We start from the raw sequence: 22,258 nt of genomic DNA on the forward strand, positions 1-22,258 counted from the left end.
GCCACCACCAACATGCCAGCTGAGAGAGGTGGCCCCTGGGAACCCAGGTTCTCGTCTTTCCCACCCTCATCCCACACTGACTGGGCAGTTATTTTTATGCACAATTTTATGTGGGGCTCAGAGGTGTCTATGGTACATAAATTTACAGTTCTTGATTCCCAAAGTCTGGTGCAGGACGCAGGGTGCCTGGGCCAGGCTTCCTCGTGGGAAATATGGCCTTTGAGGTAGAGTCTGGGGTGGGGGTGGTGACCAGCACTCTTGTGGGGTGATTTCTTCTGGGAGAAAAGCTGTAGGTCCTCAGCGTTCCTCACACCTCTCTGAAAAGACAGGAGGTAGGTGTTAGGCGAAGGGCGACAGCAACAAGGGAGAGACAGACGGACGCTGAGGGCCCTCCCCTGCCTTGGCCCCACTCTGGCATAGCCCTCCTTCACTGCCCCCCAGACAGCCGCCCTCTTACCCCCTCCTGCGCCAGTTTCCCTTCCGCACTTACGACGTGGACAGGGGGGTGTCCAGCTGTATGATGTGGGGCCCCCGCATCCTCTGCAGCTGGGCCCAGGTCAGCTTCCGAGGCCTGCTGTCCCTGGGCTCTGGGGCGCCCTCGATCCTCTGGCTGGCTAGCTCCTCGCGGATCTCTCTGAGCATGTCCTCTCGGAGCACGTCCAACTCCTCAGCCCGCAGCCGGTGTGGGGACGGGGTGCGGCGGGGTGCCAGGAAGAGAGGCCCCTCTTCTTCCTCCTCCCCTGAGGACTCCCAGGGGCTTTCCCCAGCAGAGTCAGTGTGGGTTGGGGAGCGGGGGAGCTGTCCCCGAAGCCGGGCCCGGTGCAGGGTTTCCACGACCACGTTCCCTCCCGCCGAGGTCCCTTCCTCCTCAGACCAGGCCGGTGCGTCTACCCTGGAAAGGCTGCCTCCTCTTCGCATCCCTTCTGGCAGTTCGGGCGCACTTCGGCGTTGAAGAGCTTGGGGGTCAGGAGGTTGGGGGCGCAAAGGAACATCTCGGAGGTCCAGGGTGGAGAAGGTGAGGCGAGGGTCCCGCCGAAGGGCCCCCTGGCGTAGACGGCTCAGCGGGGGGTGGGACCCCTTGGGGGAGCCTGGGATCAGAGTGCCATAGCCAGAGTCCGAGGCATCGTCTGGTACGGAGGGAGTGTCTTCATCTGTGTCTTGCGTCACCATCAGGTGGGGGATGATAGCCGAGAACACAGAAGTCCTACAATTAACAGCAAATAGTGTTAGATGTTTCAGGTTCAAGTTCAAGTCCAGAAAGTCTCCCTTCCCTGTATCTCCTTCACATTGTCCTGGGATTGCTGTTCTCATCTGGCCGGCTAGAAGAGCGCAGGCTGCCTCTATGCCATTTTGTCTATAGCACCTGCGCCAGGGCCTTCTATCAGGCAGCTGGGCATTTGCCGAGTTCGTTCCTGAGCTCCCCTGAGGGCAGCCCCCAAGACAGATTCTTTGCTCCTTAACCATCCTGCTAAGCAGCTGTGTCATCCTGGATGAATTGCTCACACCGTGGGGATCTGGACTAGCTGGGTCCCGGCAGCTCTCACACTCCACAGGTCCATAACCACCTTCGCTGTCCAGCCTGCTCCTCAGGGAGGCCACGTGTCCCGCTAGGCCTGCCGGCCCTGTAGCCTGTTCCACTTGCCCTTCCCACGGCTGTTACCAGCCTGCGGTCTGAGTTGCTGTGTGTTGCCAATCCCCCAAACTCTAGTGCCACTTCTCAGCCTTTTGTGTTCCCCCTCCCCTCCTCCCTGCCCGCGGGCACCCTCCTTTGGGAGACTCAGTGGTCCGTGTGGGTCTTACCTGCCCTCTGCGCTGCTCTGAGAGCCCTTGAGGGAAGGCGTGGAGGGCCGGGTGCTGGGGCACTCCCTGTCCTGGTCCCGATAGAGGGCCAGGAGCTCCCTCTTCTGTTGGACGTACTCCTCTGCTTTCAGCTTCTGTAGGGCGGCCTGGGGCAGGGATACTTTCATTATTAAGAGCTCTTATTTATTGAGCACTTGCTGTATGCTAGGCACCCTGCTAAATGCTTACATACATTATCTTATTTAATCTTCACAACAACCCTGTGAGGCAGATAGTTTTACTCCTGCTTTACTACTAAGAAATGGAGATTGGAAGGTTAAGTAACTGCCCCAGGGGTACTTCTTACAGTAAGAAAGTGGGGTGGTGCCAGGATTTGGTAGCATCAAACTCTAGAGCTGGTGTCGGGGCTGGGTGGGGTGAACAAAATGCCCCTTTTCCTACCCATACAATTCTTGCTCCTCATGCCCCCTTGGCAAACCCTCTATCAGCTCTGCCCCCTCCTTCAGGAAGCCCTTGGAGATTGGTGGTGATGGTGGTGTAAGTGCTCTGAATTGGTACTGGGCCCTCAGGTCCCTCCTTCAAGAGCATCTCTCTCCTACCACCTGGGCCTCTGCCCTGAAGCTGGGAGGAGAGGAAGGCAGGTGGGTAGGAGCAGGCTTTGTCCTGGGCTGAGGACTCTGCTGTCCTTCCGAGGGATGAAAGCAATGCTATCCTTAGAAGGATGAGGAGAGGACACATTATATTGTCTGTTTTCCTCCCTCAACATCTTCATACAGGTGCCATCAGAATAAACTAGTGCCATCTGAGAAGTGCTTTTCAAAGCACCTTCACGTGCATGTGGTCATTGAATACACCCCATTGCCCTGCAGTGTGCAAAGCACGGATCTTAGCCCACTTTACAGATGAGAAAACTACACTTAGAGTGATAAAGTGACGTGCTCACGCTCAAACAGGCAGAGAGAAGCAGAGCTGGGGCTGGGCCTGGATCTTTGAGCCCCAGTTCAGCAACCACCCTGCTTTTCAAGGGCAGCCTTGCAGGGCAAAGGGTTCCTGAAGGACAACAGCTTGGGGAGGGGAGGGAGGCAGGCGGCCCTGAAGGGCAAAGTGTTCCTGAAGGACATTAGCTTGGGGAGGGGGGGGAGGCTGTGGAAGCGAGGAGAGGAGGTAGGCGGAGGCTTGGCAAGGGGAGGCAGTGGGGGCTGCTGAGGCGGCACTGTTACCGGTACTCACTGGTATGGCCGATCATTGTTAAAGTACTGAAATGCTTCCATGCTGGCCAGGACATGGCTGCTGCCTGGGCCTCTCCCTTCCCCGCCATTCCTCCACCCCCACCCCGTAATCTAGCAACTAGAGGGCTGACTCCTGGCACAGCAGAAGACCTCTGGCACCCCGCCCCCGCACGGTGCTCCAATCTGACTGGCTGGTGCCCAGGCCGTCCTAGTTGTCACATATGTTTAACCTCTCTCCAGCTTGACGTATACCATCCAGCGACTCTTGGCACCTGGGCTTTCCCAGAGCCTCTCCAGAAACACTGGGGCAGCTGGGGCAGGACGACAGACGTGCTGGGGAAGTACGCGGACAGGCATAGGAGGATGACATCAGTCCTCCCTCCCAGGCTCTCCAGTCACTCACTTGTGAGTGGCGGTAGCATGAGGGTCCCTAGCAGCCTGGGAAGACGTGGTCTGTTGGCTGGAGCAGGGGGTGGAGCTGGGGGCAGGAAACCGCGGGCCAGGGCCAGGGCCAGGCCCCGACTGCCCTTCCCCAGGCTGCATCTCCCAGCTCAGTGTGAAGCAAGAAAGGGGGTGAGTAGCTGGAGTGGCCTGCTTGTCCTGCCAAGGTGCCCTGCCCCGTTGCCCCCCAGGGCCCCAGTGCAGCCTTGTGTTTGGGATGCCCAGGACCGGGCTACTGTGCGGAAGAAAAGAATGGGAAGGCCGAGGGGTTTCTGTGAGGGCCAGCAGTGCCAGCATCTCCACTAAACTTGTCACGTGCCGCCCTACCCAGGAGGGGACGGGGAGGTGGGGGGAGCCTTGTGCACCGGGGGCCTGTTTCAAGTGCCCCCCAGCTACCCCAAAGCCTCTCAGCAACCCTGGGGGGTATTCTCAGCTCCCATGGGTAAGGGGAGAGAGACACATGGGGGAGGACGCCAGGAAAGGCAGAGGAAATTGGTGCCTGAGCCGCAACACGATCCCCCCTTGAAGCTGGGAAGAGGAAGGGAGGCAGGATCCTTCTTCCTTTGTTTGGTGACAAGGAAATGCCTCCTCCTCCTGCTGTCCCTGGGGCAGTGCCCAGAGTCACTCACTGTCCCTGAAGAGCTCCCCAGTGCTGGACTAAAACTGATCTCTAAAAGGTGCCCACTGACTTCCTGAGCGACAGACGCCATGCCTTTCCCCAGTCAGCCTTGGGCCCCACCCAGGCACCAGGGGCCATTCGGTCCAATGATGACAACAACAAACATTTATGGGGTGTCCCTGAAATGCTAGGCGTTGTGCCAAGCCGTTTACAAACACTGTCCTCCCGTCTGTCTGACGTGGTAGTTACCCTCTGCACCGCAATTCCCCAGACCAAGGCCAGACTCAGAGAAGGGAGGAATGGATTACATGGGCCACAGCCCTGAGGCCCAGCCCCTGGCTCTTACTCTGGGCTGGCCGCAGAAGGCTCTCCTGCATTAATGTCTTGGCTTTCATCCCTGACAGTTCTTTCTGTTCCCATCACCGGTTCCTTTTCCTCTTCCCAGCCGGCACACATGGGCATTCCCCAAGATTCAGTCTCTTCCCCTTTGAGAAGCCCATTTTCTCTGAAAGAGCAAGCCAGGGCAGCTAGACCCACCAGGAACAAATCTACAAGGCAGCATTTCTGCAGAGGGAGAAAACAATGGTCTGACCCCTGGGGACTGCTCTATGGAGGGGACAGTAGATATGACTGATGGTGCGACAGAGAAGATCCCCTAAGCATGTGGTATGAGCCAATGGCAGGAAAACTAATTGCAGTCTCAGGCCTCTTTGTTTTGCTGGCCGGGGAGCCTTGTGCGCATCTTGGTTATAGATCCGTAGGGACCTTTCCTGTTCGCCTGGAGCGAGACGGGGGTTGTGCTAAATTATTTTGCATAGGCAATTTTTAGTGGCCACTGGGGATTCTAAAGGGAGAAGGTGAAGTGGGGGTTTGTCATGGGAATCTAAGGGAAATGAGAAAGTTCTGAGGGTGCCTGCCGGTAATGGGCTCTAGGAACACAGTGCTACTAGCTTCTGCTTTTGTCCTTCAGCCTCGACCTTCAGGAAAACTTGATTAATCCCAAGGATGGTGTTAGCTGCCAGTCAGTCCAGGCTAGGGGAAGGTGTGTTTAGGCTGGGGTAGAGGGGGTGGAGAGAAGCCCCTGCTATGCAGAGGGGGGGTTAGGAACTGAGCCGGGAGCAGGGCCCAGGCCAGGTGGGACCACCCTCTCCACAAAACCCACATGCCTCCCCTGCTCGCCCCACCTTTGGCTTCCTGGGGACTGTCACCATCCTGCTTAGGTGTTCAAGGAAGCTGAAGCCCTGCAGGGCTGGAGGACATAAGACCTTGAGGTTCCAGCTTCCATCCTTACTTCTCACCTGAACTCTAGGCCTGTTTTCATAGTTCCCAAAGCCCCTAAGACATCTCCACTTGGCTGTCTCCCGCTGCCTCAACTTCCCAATGCTTCTGTTTAAAATGAAATATCCTACCCTGCCCACCCCCCACCTTCCCAGGAAGCAATCACTAAATAAACAGCGTTCCTTTTCTCTCAGGGGTCCCCTTGCTGGTGCGGACGTGCACACAGAGACTTCAGGAGGCCACTCATCCCTCCGTCCTCCCGCCCTGAGCACGTGCGCGCTGGCCCGGGCTGTGCACCTAGTCGGATGATTTCTTAGAGTCTTCCCCGTGGGGCAGGCACTGTTATTGTTTATATCTGCTTTGCAGCTGAAGGAACTGAAGCTGAGGGAGGCCACATAACGTACCCGAGGTCACACAGCCAGCACCTGGTGGGACTGGTGTCGGAACTCAGATTTTTCTGAATTCAGCATAGGCTCTAACCACAGTCTCACCCCCGTCTCTTCCCTCTCCTTTATTTCTTCTTTCCCCTTCTTTTTTTTTGGATGTCTCCCTAAGGTGCTAAACCTTCAAAGTTTCACAGGGAAACTAGTGCAACAAGCCACCACCAATCCCTCCCTCCTCACCCCACCTACCACGCAGCTACCAGATTCCCTGAAAACCCAGTCCAAGACACGAGATTTCACCATGTCAGTCCCTGCTCCAGCGTTCACGGTGACTCCGTCGCCCACCCTATCCAGCACTGAGGCCACGCGCCACTGCAGCTCTGAGGTCCTGTAGGACCTGGCCTCTCCCCACGTGAGCACACAACCCCTGTGCTCAGCCTCACACAGATGAGGTCACTGTCCCCAGAACAAACCCAGCCCAAGTGTGCCTCTCATTCCTCTGCTCATGGTCCTCCCCATCCCTAAAGGTCCAGTTCAAATCTTCACCCTTCGTAGGCCATGCTACTCCTGTAGTGGGCTGCACAGTGACCCGCAAAAAGACACGCCCAAGTCCTGCCCCCTGGAACCTGTGAATGTGACCTTATTTGGAAAAAAAGGATCTTTGTAGATGTGCAAAGATCCTAAGTTAAGGATTGCAAGATGAGGTCTTCCTCATCTTGCAATCTAAATCTAAATCTAATACTGGTGTCTTTATAAGAGAAAGGAGAGGGAGATTGGACACAGAGAGGAAGGCCATGTGGAGACAGAGGCAGAGACTGGAGTTTTGCTGCCACATGCCAAGGAACAGCTGGAGCCACCAGAAGCTGGCAGAGGCAAGGAAGGACCCTCCCCTAGAGCCTGGGAGGAAGCTCCGCTCTTCCAACATGTTGATTTCAAACTTCTGGCCTCCAGAACTTCGAGAGAATTCATTTCTATTGTGTTTTAAGCCACCAAGTGTGCGGTACCCGATACAGCTCCTTTCAGACCTCTCTTCTTTTGAGCTCCTCCTGCCTTTATCACACAGACCTGCCCATGTCACTGCCCTAACACTTCCAGTGACTCGTGTCATCTGTGGGACAAAGTTCACGTTCTTCAGCGTGGTGTCCAGAGGCGGGCATGATTTGGTGGTACCTACCTCCCGGCCTCTCTCCTGCTGCGTCTGCCCTTGTACCTTATGCCCCAGTGACAACCAGCTGCCATGTGGCGGTTCTGTCAACCCGCACAACTGTTTCATATTTCTGGCCTTTGCACGTTCTGCTCCTCCATGGGGAATGCCCTTCCCTCCCACTCTTGTCCCCCTGACATACTCGCAGGTATCCCCAGTGGTGCTCAGACCCCAGCTCCTGTGCGGAGGCTTCCGTCCCCCTTCCAGGGCACGCCCGACAGTCCGGTGTGAACCTGAGTCCACGGAGCCTCTCTCCCCCCGCCCCTCCGCTCAGTGCTCCGTCCCTCCCATGCCCGGCCTCCCCGTACCTGGGCCTGCTGGGTCTTGTCCAGCCACCGGGCACGGTCTGTGGAGCTGGGACAGTGCACAATGAGGGCGCTAGACACGCACTGGAATTCGGTGAGGTGGATCACCAGGAAGCTGTCTGGGTGGAGGAGAAGGTCTGCTTCAAGGGCTGGGCCTTGTCTGAGCCCCATCCCGACCCTCCTTCCCCTCGCCAAGAGGCAGGGAGAAGGGAAAAGGCTCCCCGCCGGAGCCACCTACGAGGGTCACGCAGGGGTCGGAGTACAAGCTTCTCCAGCATCAGAGGGGGGCGGATGACCTTGGCCTTGTCTGTCTTGCGCTGGGGCTTGGTCACCAGCAGCACGTCGGAGAAGAGGAACAGGTACACATCCAGCTGCGGGGTAGGGGGCGACGGGAGAAAGAGACGGGGTCAGCTGGTGCCAGAGGAAGGGCTGGTTGGGGAGCAGGGCTCATGCAGGCGGGGATGCGAGCAGAGCCGGGGCTGCTAGGCGGGAAGGGTGCCGTTTGGTGCTGTTTCTTGCTTTGCGGGCCGGGCGGGTGGCTGGCTCAGCGTCACGCAAACAGCGGGAGCTCAGCCGGAACCATGTCCTCTCCCCAACACACACACAGCCCTCTTCTCCCCTTCCCAGGGTTTCTGCCGCACCCTGCGTCCCCCCTTCCCTCTCTTCGTTCGGCTCCCACCTCCTGCACTCTGCCCGCGGTGCCTCACCTTCCCTTCCCGGCCCTCCTTCACTCGCACGGGGCCCTCCAGCAGCAGCTGTCTGGTGTGCCCAGGGGCAACCCCCAGCATGGGGGACGTCAGGTCCAGGGTGGAGAATGGACGCAGGCTCTGAGGGACACAGTGGGGGAGGGGACAGACGGGGTGATGGCAGGCTGTGTCTACATCCTAGCCAAGGGTGGCTCTGTGTTCTGCCACCAGCACCACCTTTCTCTCTTCGTCCTCCCCCGAGGGGCTGAGCAAGCACCCCAGTGCCTCCTTTTTGCTCTTCCGACCTCTGTCCCTTAGACCCTCACCACCAGGAAGGAAGGATGGTTGCATCCCTTCTGTGGCACCCAAGCGCAGGGTCTTCCCCAGCCTCTGTGCCTCCCTTTCACCCGCAATCCCGGCCCCTTGCTTCCTCTGAGCCCCTTCCCTCTGTCCGCTCTCACCTTCTCCACCTCCTCATTTGGCAGCTCCAGCACCTCGTAGGGCCCGATGCGCTGGGCTGCAGCCATCAAGCTCTCCTGCTCCTCGCCCTGGCGGACCTGCCCATTGATGTGTCTCAGGAATGACTCCACGGCTGCAATCTCGGAGGGGGTTGGGGGTGCAGGAGGAGGGACAGCTCAGCATCCTTCCCAACCAACGACAACCACAGCATGCTAAAGCAGGCTGGTCAGGGCCACACTCCCCAGCCCCAAGTCCCCAGGGTCCTGGCCCTGCTGGGGCACCTACCATGGCATTCAGGGCCTCTTGGGCTTGCGTCCTCGGGCTCCTCTTGAGCACGGCCTGGAGCAGCAGTGGGTACTTGGTGACACGCTGCTGGGGCTTGATGAGCAAGTCCCCGAGCATCTGCCTCCCCGAGCTCTTGTGCTTCTCACACCACTGCCGGGAGGTGAGTGGGGCTCAGGCGTCTGCTGGCCCACCGCCCACCTGGTGATGAACTCGGGCCCAGCAGAGACTGGGATGACCTGGCTGGCCCAGACGCACCCACCCCTCCCTGGCACCCTCTCCCACCTTCACGAAGGCGTGGAAGAGAGGGTTATTGTCTTGCTGCTCCCGGGCGTAAGCCATTGTCTGCTTCACTCGCAGGCAGTACTGGACGTAGGGCTGGAACCGCTGACCGAACTGGAGGGCAGATACGGGGCGCAGGGAGCAGGCAGGAGAGGAAGGTCATTAATACAGGCTCCGGCTGCGGAACACGGGAGCAGGACAGGAGAGCCTCGCACAGGCCTTAGCCCAGCTCCTGCCAGCCCCCACCTCCCCGAGGGTGTGCACAGCCAGCTCTCCCTCCGCATTCCAGGGAGGGGCCTGAGGTCCCGAGACAGACGGACGCTGCCCTCTGAGCTCCTTCCGGCCACCGTGCTGCTGCTCTGGGCTTACTCTCCCACCATCAATAATTCAGCCAGACTGTCTTCAGGACAGTGTGGATCCCATTTCACCCCCGGCGTGGGGTGGTGACCGGGGGTTTGCCCAGAAGCCCTGCTCCTGTGGAACGGCTCCTAGGAGACCGTCCCCCCACCTCTCTACCCGCTGCAGCACCTTCCCGCAGGGCCCACGCGGTACAGTTGTGGAAGCAAGTCTGACCCTCTGCTCTCTTGCTTGCTCTTGTCACTCTTCTCCACGCTGGGTGCCCCCTGCGGCCTTTTACACCCACCTCCCAAGTCATCCTAAAGGTCCCCTCACTTAGGCCCCATTCTTGCACCCAGCTGTTTGTTGATAGAGCTCTAAGAATTAAGCTTTTATAGTTGATACGAGCTTAGGTGTAGCCCTTCCCTGAGACAGCTCCATTTCCACTGTAAGGGCCTCCAAGAGCCCACAGGACCTTTGGCACAGAGGCCAAACTTGTGGGACAGAGGGCAGGAGGTGAGGTGATATTTGGGGTAAGCGCTACGCCCTGCAGGCCCCTCCAGTGACACAAGGATTCAAATCCCGTAGGCATGCCCTACAGACAGGACCCCTCTGGACTGTCCCAGTCCTGCCCCATTGGGATGTGGCCCTGCCTTACCGTCAGGAAGCCACTTTGCAGGCTGAGGGGGTCCAGAGGCTGGCCTGAGGCTCGTGTCTCCTCCAGGGCAGGCCCCAGCACCTCCTCCCAAAAGCTCTGGTGGGCTCGGATCAGGCTGGGGACATTTCCAAAGAGGGTCTCAGCTGACACCTGGAGGAGGGAGCAGAATTTAGCAACATGCCTTTGGCAGGTCCCTGTCTGGTAGCCCTGGCTGTCGGAGGGTGGGGGCGGGCTCTGGCCTTCCCTCCACCTCTGTGGCCTCAAAAGGCGGAGTACTGGGAAATGGGGGGACCTGTGGCCTGCTTGGGGTCTGGAACAAAAGGGGAGCAAGGTGGGCAGGAGCACCCAGGAAATGGGGCAGCCTGGAGGGCTCTCTGTGCCGCCCCCACCCTTACCCCAGGCTCCCGTCCCCAGCTCCCACTCACGTCCGTCAGCAGTCCCACTCGCTGCAAGTTCAGCAAGCCAGCGGCCAGGAGCTAGATGCAGGGAGAGAGAAGAGGGTCTCGGTGCCTGAATGCCCTCCTCTTGGGACCCCAGCCTGGCCCCTCAGTGCCACTCCCCACCTCCCACCAACTTCACCGCTGCAGACCCCTCTGCCCAGATCCTGGGCAGGTCGGAAATCAGGGGATCTCTTGGTATCCTGCCCCTCTGGTCTGGGAGATTGGGGATAATGCACTGGAGGTGGGTGAGTGGCTGCGGTTGGGGCCAGGACAGGGCTGAGGGGGGCTCACGTTGGTCATGATCTTGAGCTTTCTCACGTAGATCAGCTCGGTGGTGAGCAGCTCCCACAGTGCTTCCTGCTGGTGGCAAAGCTCCCGGCTCATCTCCTGGGGTGGGGAGAGTGCTGCTTCAGCGGGCATTGCTGATCAGAATGGCAGGTGCCATTTATTAAATGTGACTGGATTGGCCAGGTGCGGTGGCTCATGCCTGTAATCCTGGCACTCTGGGAGGCTGAGGCGGGAGGACTGTTTGAGCTCAGGAGTTCGAGACCAGCCTGAGCAAGAGCGAATCCCGTCTCTACTAAAAATAGAAATTAATTGGCCAACTAAAAATATATAGAAAAAACTAGCCAGGAATGGTGGCGCATGCCTGTAGTCCCAGCTACTTGGGAGGCTGAGGCAGTAGGATCGCTTGAGCCCAGGAGTTTGAGGTTGCTATGAGCGAGGCTGATGCCATGGCACTCTAGCCCAGGCGACAGAGTGAGACCTTGTCTCAAAAAAAAAAAAAAAAAAAATGCTACTGGATCCAGGTCACAGGTTCTAGGTACTGTGTATGTGACCTTCTGGTCCTCAAACCACCCATCCAGCTGGTATTAGCCCCATTTTACACATGCGGCAACCGAGGCTCACAGAGGTTGGCTGTCTTGGCCAAGGTCTCACCAGTAAGTGGCAGAGCTAGGAGCTGAACCAAGATCAAGGGGTCTCCAAACGCTTTTCCCCATGACCCTACCTCCCGAGGCCTTTCCCTCCTCCACGGCAGAAAGCGTGTCTGCACGTCTGCAGTGCCATGGGGACAGACACTGCTTCAGGCCCACCTTGTGCCCAGGCACCAGCTCCTTCCACGACTTCTCGATAGCCAGGCTGCTGTCACCGCCCTCTCCTATTTCCCAGTGCCGCCGGTCCTCAGGGGGCAGGCGGGGCATCCCAAACATGCTGAACGTGTGCAGCCTCACCTCCAGCTCACGGGCCTTGGTGACCTCCTAGGGGAGCCAAGAAGGGGATCAGTCCTGGCCATTTCCTTGGTACCCAGCCCACAGGGCTCCAGGAGGGCTGTGTGTGTGCACGCATGTGGGGGTGGGGGTGGCAAGCAGCACCGAGCATGAGTAGGGACGTAGAGGCCGGGGGTCGGGGATCGGCCCCGGCTGCTGGCTGGAATGACAGGGCAGAAGGCATTGCTGGAACCTGGTTGGAGAGGCACCTTGGTCTGAGGACAGGTCCCAGGACAGAGGGATCTGACCCGGGCTCCCTGACCAGAAGGATACCTTCCAGGGGTCTCTTGGTTCAGAATGGGGTGGGGAGGGACAGAATCGCAGTCTTCAGAGGAACCTTCAAGTGGAGATCAGAGCAGGGCATAGGGAACCAGTGGTCTCAGGCAATGTTTTGACATTTGCCCATAAAATAGACATTTTCACAAAGCAGCATGGCTTACATTTTACAATTTTTTTGATACCAAGTATGTGTGCAACAGACATTGCCCACCCCCCTCCATCCCAAATGCAGCTTGAGAGCAGGGGTGAGGCTCACAACCTCGGTGTAGGATGATGTGGGACTTGGGCGTGGAGGGAGCCTGTCCCGCTCTCACATTACTTGGTAATTTTCAAAAGCAACACAGAGTTTGATATTAATAGTTTATCCTTAGCATTTTATCAGAATGTCTTGAGTCAAAGTCACTGGGTCAATGCATGGACCAAGTACACATATCCCTGACCGGGTCTCCAGGCAGAGCTGTGCCTGACTTCTTGGAGGGGCTGCAGGCAGAAGCCTCCTCCACCCTGCCCCAGCCCCTGCGGCTTACTGGGCCTGGGTGCATGGATGGGAGGAGAGGGACCCCCTTACCTTGAGTTTGGGGGAGTGAGGTGGGCCAACCCCAAAATGGCCTCCATGCCTCTTCTCGGGCTCTGGTTCTCGCAACCTCATGGGAGACAGGCCTCGGGCCTGGCCAGAACCCTTGGCAAAGGGGACATAGTGCTGGCGGTGACTGGGATCCTAGGAGGGGAGCAGGGGAGGTTCTGGGGGTGCCTCCCTTTTCCCAGAAGTCCCAGACAGGTAGTGGGGCCCAGGGTTGGCTCTAGACATCAGCCCCCACCCCTACTATCGCTGCCTGGCCGCCTCTCCCTCAGAGCAGCGTGGTGCAGGCTGCTCCTGCCCGAGCAGCGGCTGCTGCCAGGGAAGCCACACCAAGTGGGCAGGGGCGCGAGGCCTGGCTTGCCGGTACGCCGGGGGCAGACTCGCAGGCACGCACATGCCTGAGCTCTGGTGTGTGTACCCCCAGTGTCTCCTGCTCACACGTGTGCTCTCCGTGTCACGGGCTTGCACGGACAACACATAGGCACAAGGCAGCCCGGGTCTCCACATCTCTCTGTCTGTGACCAGCCTCCCGCGCACATGGGGACGAGAGCACATACATGTGCGGCCTCCTCCCTAGGGGCGTGCAGCCTGTGTTCTATCCAGCTGGGAGTGGCTGCCCTTCGTGTGAGAGGCTGAGGCCACAGAAGTCTCCTCCCAGGGCAGGCCTGGTCACATTCCTTGACTTGCCCATGGCCTGAATTACCCCACATACTTCCTAGTTTCCCTTCCCACCCACAGCCTGTCTGCATCTCCAAGGGCCAAATCCTCTTCCAGTGAGGCAGGGAATACCCCTAGTCAGAAGCAGGACTGTCCTCAGGGGAAGCCTCGAGGCATAGGGACAGATGGGAACTCGGGTGCCACTCCCTTTTCCTTGGTCGGGATTGGAGGAGGGCCAGGCAGGTGGAGCCAGGGGTGGAGCTGAGGTGGGCACCCCACACCCTTCTCCACCTGGGCGTGGGGACACCCTGAACCTTTGCTCTTCCTCAGTCCTGACTCAGAGGGAGGCAGGTCACAGGGAGCCCGCAAAGTCCTGCTGTGGAGAGGCAGGAACCTGGGAGGTGCCAGCTCCAGGGTTTGGTGACCTGAGCTGCAGCTCTGCGCCTCAGACCTGTCTAACAGCACCTCCTCCGCAGGCCTGGCTTCTCCTGGCGCTCTGCCTCTCCTGCCCCTGCTGTCTAGGAGCCCGTCCCAGGCACTGCCCTCCTCTCCCCCACAACCCAGGAAAGAAGAGTAGGGTAAGGGACAGGAAAAGAGAGCCTATGAACCTGTAAGGGGACAGAGACTCCAAAGCCTGGGCATCCTCCCTCCTGCCCCACCCAGGCACAGCCTGGACTCACCAGCACGGGGCCTCCTCGGGGATAGAGACTGGCAGTGGTGCTTTGGGCAGGGGCCCGATGGCTGCCACCATAGGTCTCAATGCGGGAGGCCACGAGTCCATGCAGAGGGCCCTCATTTGGAGGACTGAGGGCACGCATCCCTTCTCTCCTGGGTCACCTCCAAAGGGTCATAGCTCCAGTGTTCAGGAGAAAGGAGTCCCCTGAGGCTGCAAGAGAGAAAAGAGAGGACTAGCAGGGCCAGCCTAGATCAGTGAGTGGCACCAGGCTGGAGACCAAGGGAGGAGGGAAAGAGAGCGGAGCAGGGGAGGAGAGGCCAAGGGCTTGGTCCCTTGTTGGCAGAGGGTTGGGGAGGTGGTCTCATCTATGACTTGGTAGGGTAGAGGAGGTTCAGGCATAGGCTGTGCAGAAAGCCCCTTGTTTTTTTTCTTTCTTTCTTTCTTTTGAGACAGAGTCTCACTTTGTTGCCCAAGCTAGAGTGAGTGCCGTGGTGTCAGCCTAGCTCACAGCAACCTCAAACTCCTGGGGCTCAAGCGATCCTGCTGCCTCAGCCTCCCCAGTAGCTGGGACTACAGGCATGCGCCATCATGCCTGGCTAATTTTTTCTATATATATTAGTTGGCCAGTTCACTTCTTTCTATTTATAGTAGAGATGGGGTCTCGCTCTTGCTCAGGCTGGTTTCAAACTCCTGACCTCGAGCAATCCGCCCGCCTCGGCCTCCCAGAGTGCTAGGATTACAGGTGTGAGCTACCACGGCCGGCCCAGAAAGCCCCTTGGAGATCTATCTCCTAACTCACATGTGTGCACATTTGGGGTACAAATTCCTACACTGGCCTCAAAGGATGTTGTTGTTCTAAGAGTAGCAGGGGCAAGGGTCACAGACAGGTCCTTGGCTTTCTGGATACCCCCAGGTGGAAGGATTCCCCTTCTACCTAGATACATCCCTTGCCCCCTGGTCCACGCACAGCCTGGGAAGAGCTGCAGGGAGGTGATGGGGGGTGGCGAGTGCAGGTGGCTGGAGACAGCCCAGGCAGCTGCCCATTTTCCACAACCTTCAAGCTAAGAATGGTTTTTACATATTGAAATAGTTGAAACAAACCAAAGAAAATAGTATTTTGGGACAAGTGAAAATTACATGATAGTCAAATTCGGTGCCCATAAATACAGTTTTATTGGAATACAAGTTTAGTGGTTTACTAATTGTCTCTGTCTGCTTTCCTGCTCCTTGTGATACACTGCACAGGCCACAAAGTCTGTAGTATTTACTGTCAGGCCCTTTACTGAAAAGTTTACTCACCCCTTAGCTGGCTCCTCCTGGCCACAGACCAGGGGCTGACTGGGGACAGATACCAGGCCTCTGGCCTTTATAGGTCAGCCAAGTGGAGGAAGAGTGTCTTCCAGTCTCGAGAGTACCACCATGGAGCCCGGAGCCCCGCTGGGGCTCCATCCCTTGCCCCTAAACCTGGAGGAGGACCCGCCTGCTGAGTGGGCAGGGTCTGTAGAGGACCGGGGAGGCGGGTTCAAGAACACTGTGCAGGTGCTTGTCCCCCACCAGGGGGGCCTGAGGCCCCGGCTGAGCCCTCCCCTTACTTTCTCTGGGATTTATAAGCAGAGGAGGAAAACGTTCATTGTCTCCCTGCGCTTCCCAATAACCCTCCCAGTAAGGGCTCTGTCTCCCTCTTGCTCCCCCACCCAGGGTCCCTTCTCAGCTCAGGCCCAGCTTCCCTTCCTCCCTCGAGCTGGAGGCGAGGCCTTCCCCTCCCCCCGGCCCCCGACCCAGTTCGCAGGCCCCGGTTCCAGGCCCGCCCCGCCCCCGTCCGCCCGGCCCTCCAGCCGCTCACCTGTGCGCAGGTGTCCCGGCGTCCGCTGCCGGCGCTGTCAGCCCCCGCCCGCGGGTCTCCCAGTCGCTGTCGGCTCCCCCGGCGATGCCAGCCGCGCTGCCCGGCCTGGGACTGGGACGCAGCGGCCCGCGGGATCGGGCAGCGCTGGGCCGGGCGGGGAGGGACGGTAGCGGGAGGGGCGGGGTCGCGGGCGGCACCGCCCCCAGCCGTGCGCACCGCGGGCCGCTCAGTGGGGCCCTGGGAACGGAGGAGCCCCTGCCCCATGCAGCCACCCCCACACACACAAGGACTGCTCACTTCGCAGTGCCCTCTTCCCCTTTTTCCTCCGCACCTGAACCAACCACCCACCAGACCGGCGCGGAAGGGCTGGGACCCCGCGCCGCCCGCGCCCTGCGCTCCCGGCCAGACCCCGCGAGGCGCCAGGGTAATGAGCGGGAGCGAGAGGCGGCGCCGCCCGCAGGGGGCGGCGAGGGCGGTGACCCAGTGACTTGTGGCGGGTGCCCACCTCCCTTTCCGAGCGCAGTGAATGACCAGCTGTCCCGGTCTGCCAGCAGGAGGGGCGTGCGCCGGGGCGCGGGGAGCGCGCACTGCCCTGGCTGCGGGGTACAAAGGGTGACCCTTATCTCTCATGGGCCCCGCTTGCGGGCCAAGGCAGCGCGTGGAGGCCGTCTCTGGACCGTCGCTGGACTTTGCTTTCGCTCCAGGGATGAGGCCAGGTGCCAGGCTGAGGCCGAGCCGACTCTCCCCCATTGCCTGTGACTGAGGTGGGAGGAAGGGGCATCAGATGGGGGCACCCTCCCACTTCACTGCCGGGTGGGCGTCACAGGGGCCACCCAGCACCCACAGTGGCTGCTACAATAGAAACTGCAGAAAGAAGGGCACTTGCTGGGCATTCCACGAAAGGGCCATATTTTCAAATTTCCAAATTATGCCACGTGGTCTGACAGAAGTGCTGGGTATTTGAAATCAGAAGTGCCCTGTGGACGTGTGATCATTATAATCACCAAGCCCCAGACCCAGCAGTGGGGATGGGGCAGGTCCAAGGTCCCCACCCCTCCATCTGGCCCGTGGTGTCCTTCCTGCCAGTGGCGTCCGGGTGAGTGACTGATACAACTCCTTACAGCTGCAGCACATCCTGGAGTTCATGAACCATTTTCAGAAGCAGAATCTCCCCCCAGTTACCAGGGCAGAGAGTCTCCGTTGCCCTCTCGTGTCTAGCATATTAAACACATAAACCGTCAGCGTGACTCCCATGACCCTATTCTGTTTGGGAGAGGAATCTTATCACTGGGTGCTTTCTAATTGTGCATTCCCGGTCCCTATCCTCAAACTTGCCTTCAGTGTTCTCTTTTCCTGAGCTTGCTTTGTGTGACTGCTTTGTTGGTTTAGAAGAGTCCTGTGTACCTCTGTCCCTGAATCGCCCTACCTCCTGCGTCCTGCCTCCCAGTTTTAAGGGGAGAAGTCTGGTGGGACAGGAACCGCAGTGGCAAGAAACCAGTGTGCCTTGTCCTAGCCCTTGCTCTTCCCCTTCACGGTGTGCGTGTATGTGTGTTGTGAGAGCTAGACAGACAGACAGATGGACAGAGAGATCCAGAATGACAAGAATAGCCATGAGGAAAAGAGAGTTAATAAGCCGGGAGGTGGTGGTTACTGGCAGTATTAAATGGCACTCCAGAGACAGCTGGTGCCAAGGGCCCCTAGCTTCTCCTCCCAGTGTCTCCCAGAAGGAGGTGGAAGGAGGAGTAGGCGGGAAATTGAAATTGAGAGAGCACCAAGGACAAGCCCCGACTCAGAGTGCTCTGGGGTGAGCCGGCTAGACTGGACCAGCGGACCTGGGAGAGTTAACCCTTTCACTTCCCTCAAGGCAGAGGTCCAATCTCCGCCTGCTACTGCCCCAGGGCCTGTCTTCAGGAGAGGTTCCCAGGGAGTCTAGAAGCCAGGGGTGTGGCTGGGCACAGGTGTGTGGGCTGGGAGGCGGGACTCCTGTGTTTTTTTGTTTGCTCTGCTCTGGCCTGTCTGATCATCGCAGTGCATTGCTTGGCCCCTGCTGTGCTGGAGAGCAGACTGCCCGCAGGCTCAGGGAGCGAATGGAGTCTGCAGATCTGGGCGTTGGAGGTTTGCCCTCTACTGAGTGAGTCCGTGGATACCCAGATACTTGTCTTTTTTCCTGGACTTTGCCCTAGACTTTCCTCACATCTCTAGCCTGAGTCATATCACTCCTCCATGCCTCAATTCTCCCCTAGTGCAGATACTCTTTGTCAGGCCCCCAGCTTGACCCCAGAGCTGATGAGAAGGCGTCTGTCTGTCCAGGGTCCTCCAGCGGAGTATCAAACGCTTCTGTCGGAGAGCAGCCTGAGGGTAGCTTTCTGGGGTTGGCATAGGGTACTCGACAGGCAGGAAGTTCAGGGAGACTCCCTGGAGCCCTGAGCTCTGCCCAGCCTGTACTCGGGGCTGGGCGGGGACCATCTGGGCTAAGGAGGTGTTGGCAGGCACTAGCAGTCAGAGGCAGCTGGTGGGGGCTTGTGTCCTCCCTGCCCAGAGTGGGGGAGACACTGAGGGCTTGAGCTTGGGGGAGCCAGGTCATGTGAGGCAGATAGACACCAGGAGGCCAGGCCACCAAGCACAGCTGCCAGTGCCCTAGACCAGGACTGCTGCCACCTTCTTTCCTCCTCCCTCCCTCCCTTCTTTCCACATTTATTGGCAGTGTTCACTCGTGCAGGGCACTAAAAATATAGGGATGACTAGAGATATTTTCTAGTCTGGGCAACATAGCAAGACCCCATCTCTACAAAAACAAAAATTTAAAATTTATTTATGGTGTACAATGTACTCTGTTTGGGTGATGAGTACACTAAAAGCCCAGACTTCACCACTGTACGATGTATACATTTAATGGAATTCAATTGTACCACCTAACTCTGTTAAAATAAAAAAAAAGAGAGAAACAACTTAGCCAGGCGTGATGGCATGTGCCTGTAGTCCAGGCTAGCCAGGAGGCTGAGCCAGGAGTTCGAGGCTGCAGTGAGCTATGCTTGCATGGAAGCTCTCCAGTTGGGGCAACAGAGGGAGACCCTGTCTTTGAAAAAATAAAAAGAAATTGAGGGAAGGCAGGCTTTCCCAAAGGCCTTCTGAGAGTCTGCCCTGATGGCTCCCTGGGGACAACCCACCCTTCAAGTAGATGATCTTGGGTGGTGGCACTTGTCCTTAGGAGGACAAACCGTCTTCCTGGCCTTTGAAGACCTCCACAGTTTGACCCCGGTTATGCCTCCCGCCTTTCACCTGCTGACTGCTTCCTTCCCTGCTTCTGCCTGCCCTGGCCACTGTGTTTCTTTGGAAGGCACCACCCTTATTCTGCCTGACCCTGTTGGTACCTGCAGAGCACTGGCCCAAGAGGGCAGGGACCAGCCCCTAGCACAGGCCTGGCACAGGACCAGCATCAGTGTTTGGGAATTGAACCGAACTGACTCGTGAGAGGACCCAGACAGAATCAACTTGTAGGGACACTCACCTACACTGTCATCTCCTTCCCTGCCCAAAGGAACCACCTTTGTTTTTTAGATACCTGGAATTTTCCCATAACTTCAGTTGACATGCCTGGTTCATTACTGTAACTTCAGCATTTCCTTTATGCTCCTAAAGGTTCCTGACCCCTTAGGACAAACGCACCATGTAAGGCTTACCCTGCAGGCCGATTCTGACAGATAGCTAGCAGTTTCCTAGAGCACGCTGTTAAGAAGGATTGGGGGGGGCGGCTCAGCGGAAACAATGCTAAGATGGCTTAGCAGTATCTGTCTTGGGGGAGGGAGGGCTGCTTCTGCCTTAGTGTGAGGATGTTAGTTTACAAGACACTTTTCTTACGCTGAGCGGAGACCGGGTCACTGAGAGCGTGGGGCCTTCGCCTCTGCTGGAAGCTGATGAAAGAGACGTGAGGAGAGGAGAGCTGGGGTCTCCAAAGGCAGATTTATCTTCGTGGGGTCTCCCGGGGCACAGCTTGGAGTCAGGTGTCTGGATGTCCAGCTCTGCGCTCTGACCACCCCTTCCTGCTCTGACAGCAGTCCCAGGCCAACAGGGCCCTGTGGCTCGGGATGCCCAGCAGGGTCCTCATGCCCTGCCGCCCCAGCCCCGTGGCAATGTTCCCCACCCCTCTCCTCCCAGGCAGCTCAGGCCTTCAGGAATGGCAAGAGTGTATCAAAAGTGAATTTCTTGCCTTTCTAGCTTTGCCCCACTGTACCTGGGAGCCATGGCTTCCCCTAGTGGCATCCCCTGGAAATGCAGTGAGATTTGACGTGGTCTTGGGGACAAGAATGGACAAGCCCCCAAACTCCAGCCTTCTGAGCTGGATGGAACCCATGTGGTCTTGCAGGCCACCATTCCTCCCCATGCAGGAATACTGGCAATGCCCATGGCAGCTGCCTCCTGCCTCTGCTCCACCCCTCTGGCAATGGTTCTTTGGAGGCTGTGCCTTTGTTTAGGTGGCTCTGATCAGTGAGCGTGGTCACTTCCCTCAAGCCCACTTTCTTCTAGTGGTCATTTGATTTCCTCTCCCAGGTCTGCACTGACACTGGGTCTCCCCAGGTTTCTTCGGCCTGAGGGGGACTCAAAAGTAATGCATTCGGGCTCCATCACTGTGGTCACTTGTCCCCAGTTTTTCAGGCCTCTGAGTATCTATGCCATTTGGTGGGATTCTCCCACATGGATTCTGGGACCCTGTGTTTGCTTTGGCCAATAGAATGTGGAAGAAGTATGACGTGCCGGTTCTAGTCTCAGGGCTCAAAAGGCTTTGGGCACTGTCAGTCTGTTGGCAACTTTTTTTCTTTTTTTTAGAGCCAGGGTCTTGCTATGTTGACTCTGGGTCTGTCCTTGCAAATGTTTTCAGAGCTAGAACAGCCCCACTTCCCTCACCGAGGTGACTTCTACTACCTAGTAGTAGTGGCCCTTGTCACTTAGTCCAGGGTCACAGCCAGCCCTCGCTGTGGCACGTGTATTTGCCCAGGGTGGCCGACTGTCTCGGGCCATCTCATTATGACACACCTTGCCCAGCCCAGGAAGATGGGCTTATTTTTTCCCCCTTAGATCATGCACTAGCACAAAAGTCCTAAATCATTATTTCTGATTTCATTTGACAACCCTGACTTTCAGGAAGTTCTTTCTCATCCCTGACCCAAATACCTCCAGCTTAGGCTTGATTTCCTCATGCTCGGGGGAATACCCTTCTCTGTATCATGACTCCTCTTTGGATAACTGAACCACAACTCAGATTATTTTATTTTATTATTATTTTTTTGAGACAGAGTCACCCTCTGTTGCCCAGGCTAGAGTGAGTGCCGTGGTGTCAGCCTAGCTCACAGCAACCTCAGACTCCTGGGCTCAAGCAATCCTACTGCCTCAGCCTCCCAAGTAGCTGGTACTACAGACATGCACCACCATGCCCAGCTAATTTGTTTTTTTTTTTTTTTTTTTGTATATATATTAGTTGGCCAATTAGTTTCTTTCTATTTATAGTAGAGACGGGGTCTCACTCTTGCTCAGGCTGGTTTCGAACTACTGACCACTAGCAATCCACCCGCCTCGGCCTCCCAGAGTGCTAGGATTACAGGCATGAGCCACTGCGCCCAGCCACAACTCAGATTATTTTAGCAGGTCCCAAAGCCCTGGATGCTTTCACCTTTCTGTAGAGGCCACGTTCTCAGTTTGGGTTCCTGTGAGCAGGTGACAAGGTCTGAGGAGCCCCATCCTGTGCGCCAGGCACTGTGCTGGCTGCTCAGGGCAGACTATTCAATTTCCTCCTCACAACCCAAAGAGGCAGGTACTACTGCTATTATCCCGTTTGGTAGATGCAAGACTGAGTCCCAGGTAAAGGAACTTGGCTAAGGTCACAAAGCCAGGATGTGGAAGAGCTGGATTCAGTCCCTCCGTCTAACAAGGCTCTGGAGTGGGCTTGGTCCAGCCACCAGCCTCCACACAGGAGAGCACTGTGAGCGTGTAGGACAGACGTTCGCCTCTCACCCTGTGCCCATTTTGTGCCCGTCTCTGCCATTATTTTGCATTAATTCTTCCCATCTGCCTGAATGACCGCTGTTGCGGCTCTGTGCATCCATGACTGCTCCTGCACACGCTGCTCTGTTGTTTGTAGAGTACCGTGTGCTGTGCCGGGCTCACGTGTGTCGCCCGCAGCCCCCTCTCTGCCCCATGGCAGGGTCTTTGCTCACAGGGAAGCCCTTCAGGCCTTTGAGGCAGCTGAACTTGTCTCCGTCTCCACCCTCACACGGAGAATGAGGATAACTCGAGCTGCCTTTGTTGTTGCCCACTTTCCGTGGTGGGTGTCTCGTCCCCTTATCCAGGCTGTACGCTCCCTAAAAGTAAGGCCTTGTTCTTCCACAGTGCCCCGCAAGGTGCTGGGCACGTGAGCTGGTGGAACTTGAAATAGATACATGTGAAAATCTAATCAAGTCACTCATGGCCACAAATGCATGAGTGAGCCCAGTTGAAGTCAGTCTAGCCTGGGCCGAATCAACAGACTGACTTAGCCAACCTGCAGATTCATGTGCGAAAG

The 22,258-nt window shown here is 57.6% G+C and overlaps 1 protein-coding gene across 2 annotated transcripts; it reads right to left on the reverse strand.

The window, feature by feature from the left end:
- Positions 1–40: 40 nt before the first annotated feature.
- On the reverse strand, positions 41–15,866 carry PLEKHG6 (pleckstrin homology and RhoGEF domain containing G6). 2 transcript variants are annotated; one of them, XM_012760617.3, is made up of 16 exons: positions 15,706–15,866; positions 13,867–14,072; positions 12,518–12,667; positions 11,497–11,661; positions 10,694–10,789; positions 10,388–10,438; positions 9,963–10,112; positions 8,972–9,082; positions 8,690–8,839; positions 8,407–8,544; positions 7,967–8,086; positions 7,498–7,630; positions 7,263–7,378; positions 1,801–1,946; positions 491–1,204; positions 41–317 (listed from the first exon to the last, which is right to left on the reverse strand). In XM_012760617.3, the coding sequence occupies exons 2-16, from the start codon at positions 14,002–14,004 to the stop codon at positions 308–310; spliced, it is 2,388 nt and encodes a 795-aa protein (XP_012616071.2). In that variant the 5' UTR covers positions 14,005–14,072; positions 15,706–15,866; the 3' UTR covers positions 41–307. The 2 variants fall into 2 exon arrangements, with proteins under 2 accessions (XP_012616071.2, XP_075863858.1); XM_076007743.1 differs by having other exon boundaries at positions 8,690–8,743; positions 15,706–15,849.
- Between the last annotated feature and the right edge of the window lie 6,392 nt (positions 15,867–22,258).

The sequence above is a fragment of the Microcebus murinus genome, chromosome 10, assembly GCF_040939455.1.
Source record: "Microcebus murinus isolate Inina chromosome 10, M.murinus_Inina_mat1.0, whole genome shotgun sequence".
NCBI classification, from domain to species: domain Eukaryota; kingdom Metazoa; phylum Chordata; class Mammalia; order Primates; family Cheirogaleidae; genus Microcebus; species Microcebus murinus.

Bases quoted from the DNA above. Each gene is read 5' to 3' on its own strand.
- PLEKHG6 (XM_012760617.3), bottom strand. From the start codon at position 14,004: ATGCGTGCCCTCAGTCCTCCAAATGAGGGCCCTCTGCATGGACTCGTG. The intron at 8,545-8,689 runs GTAGGTGCCCCA...ACCCCCTCCGAG, and splicing joins AAGAGGCCCTGAATGCCATG to ATTGCAGCCGTGGAGTCATT. The intron at 1,947-7,262 runs GTACGGGGAGGC...TCCCTGCCCCAG, and splicing joins ACAAGACCCAGCAGGCCCAG to GCCGCCCTACAGAAGCTGAA.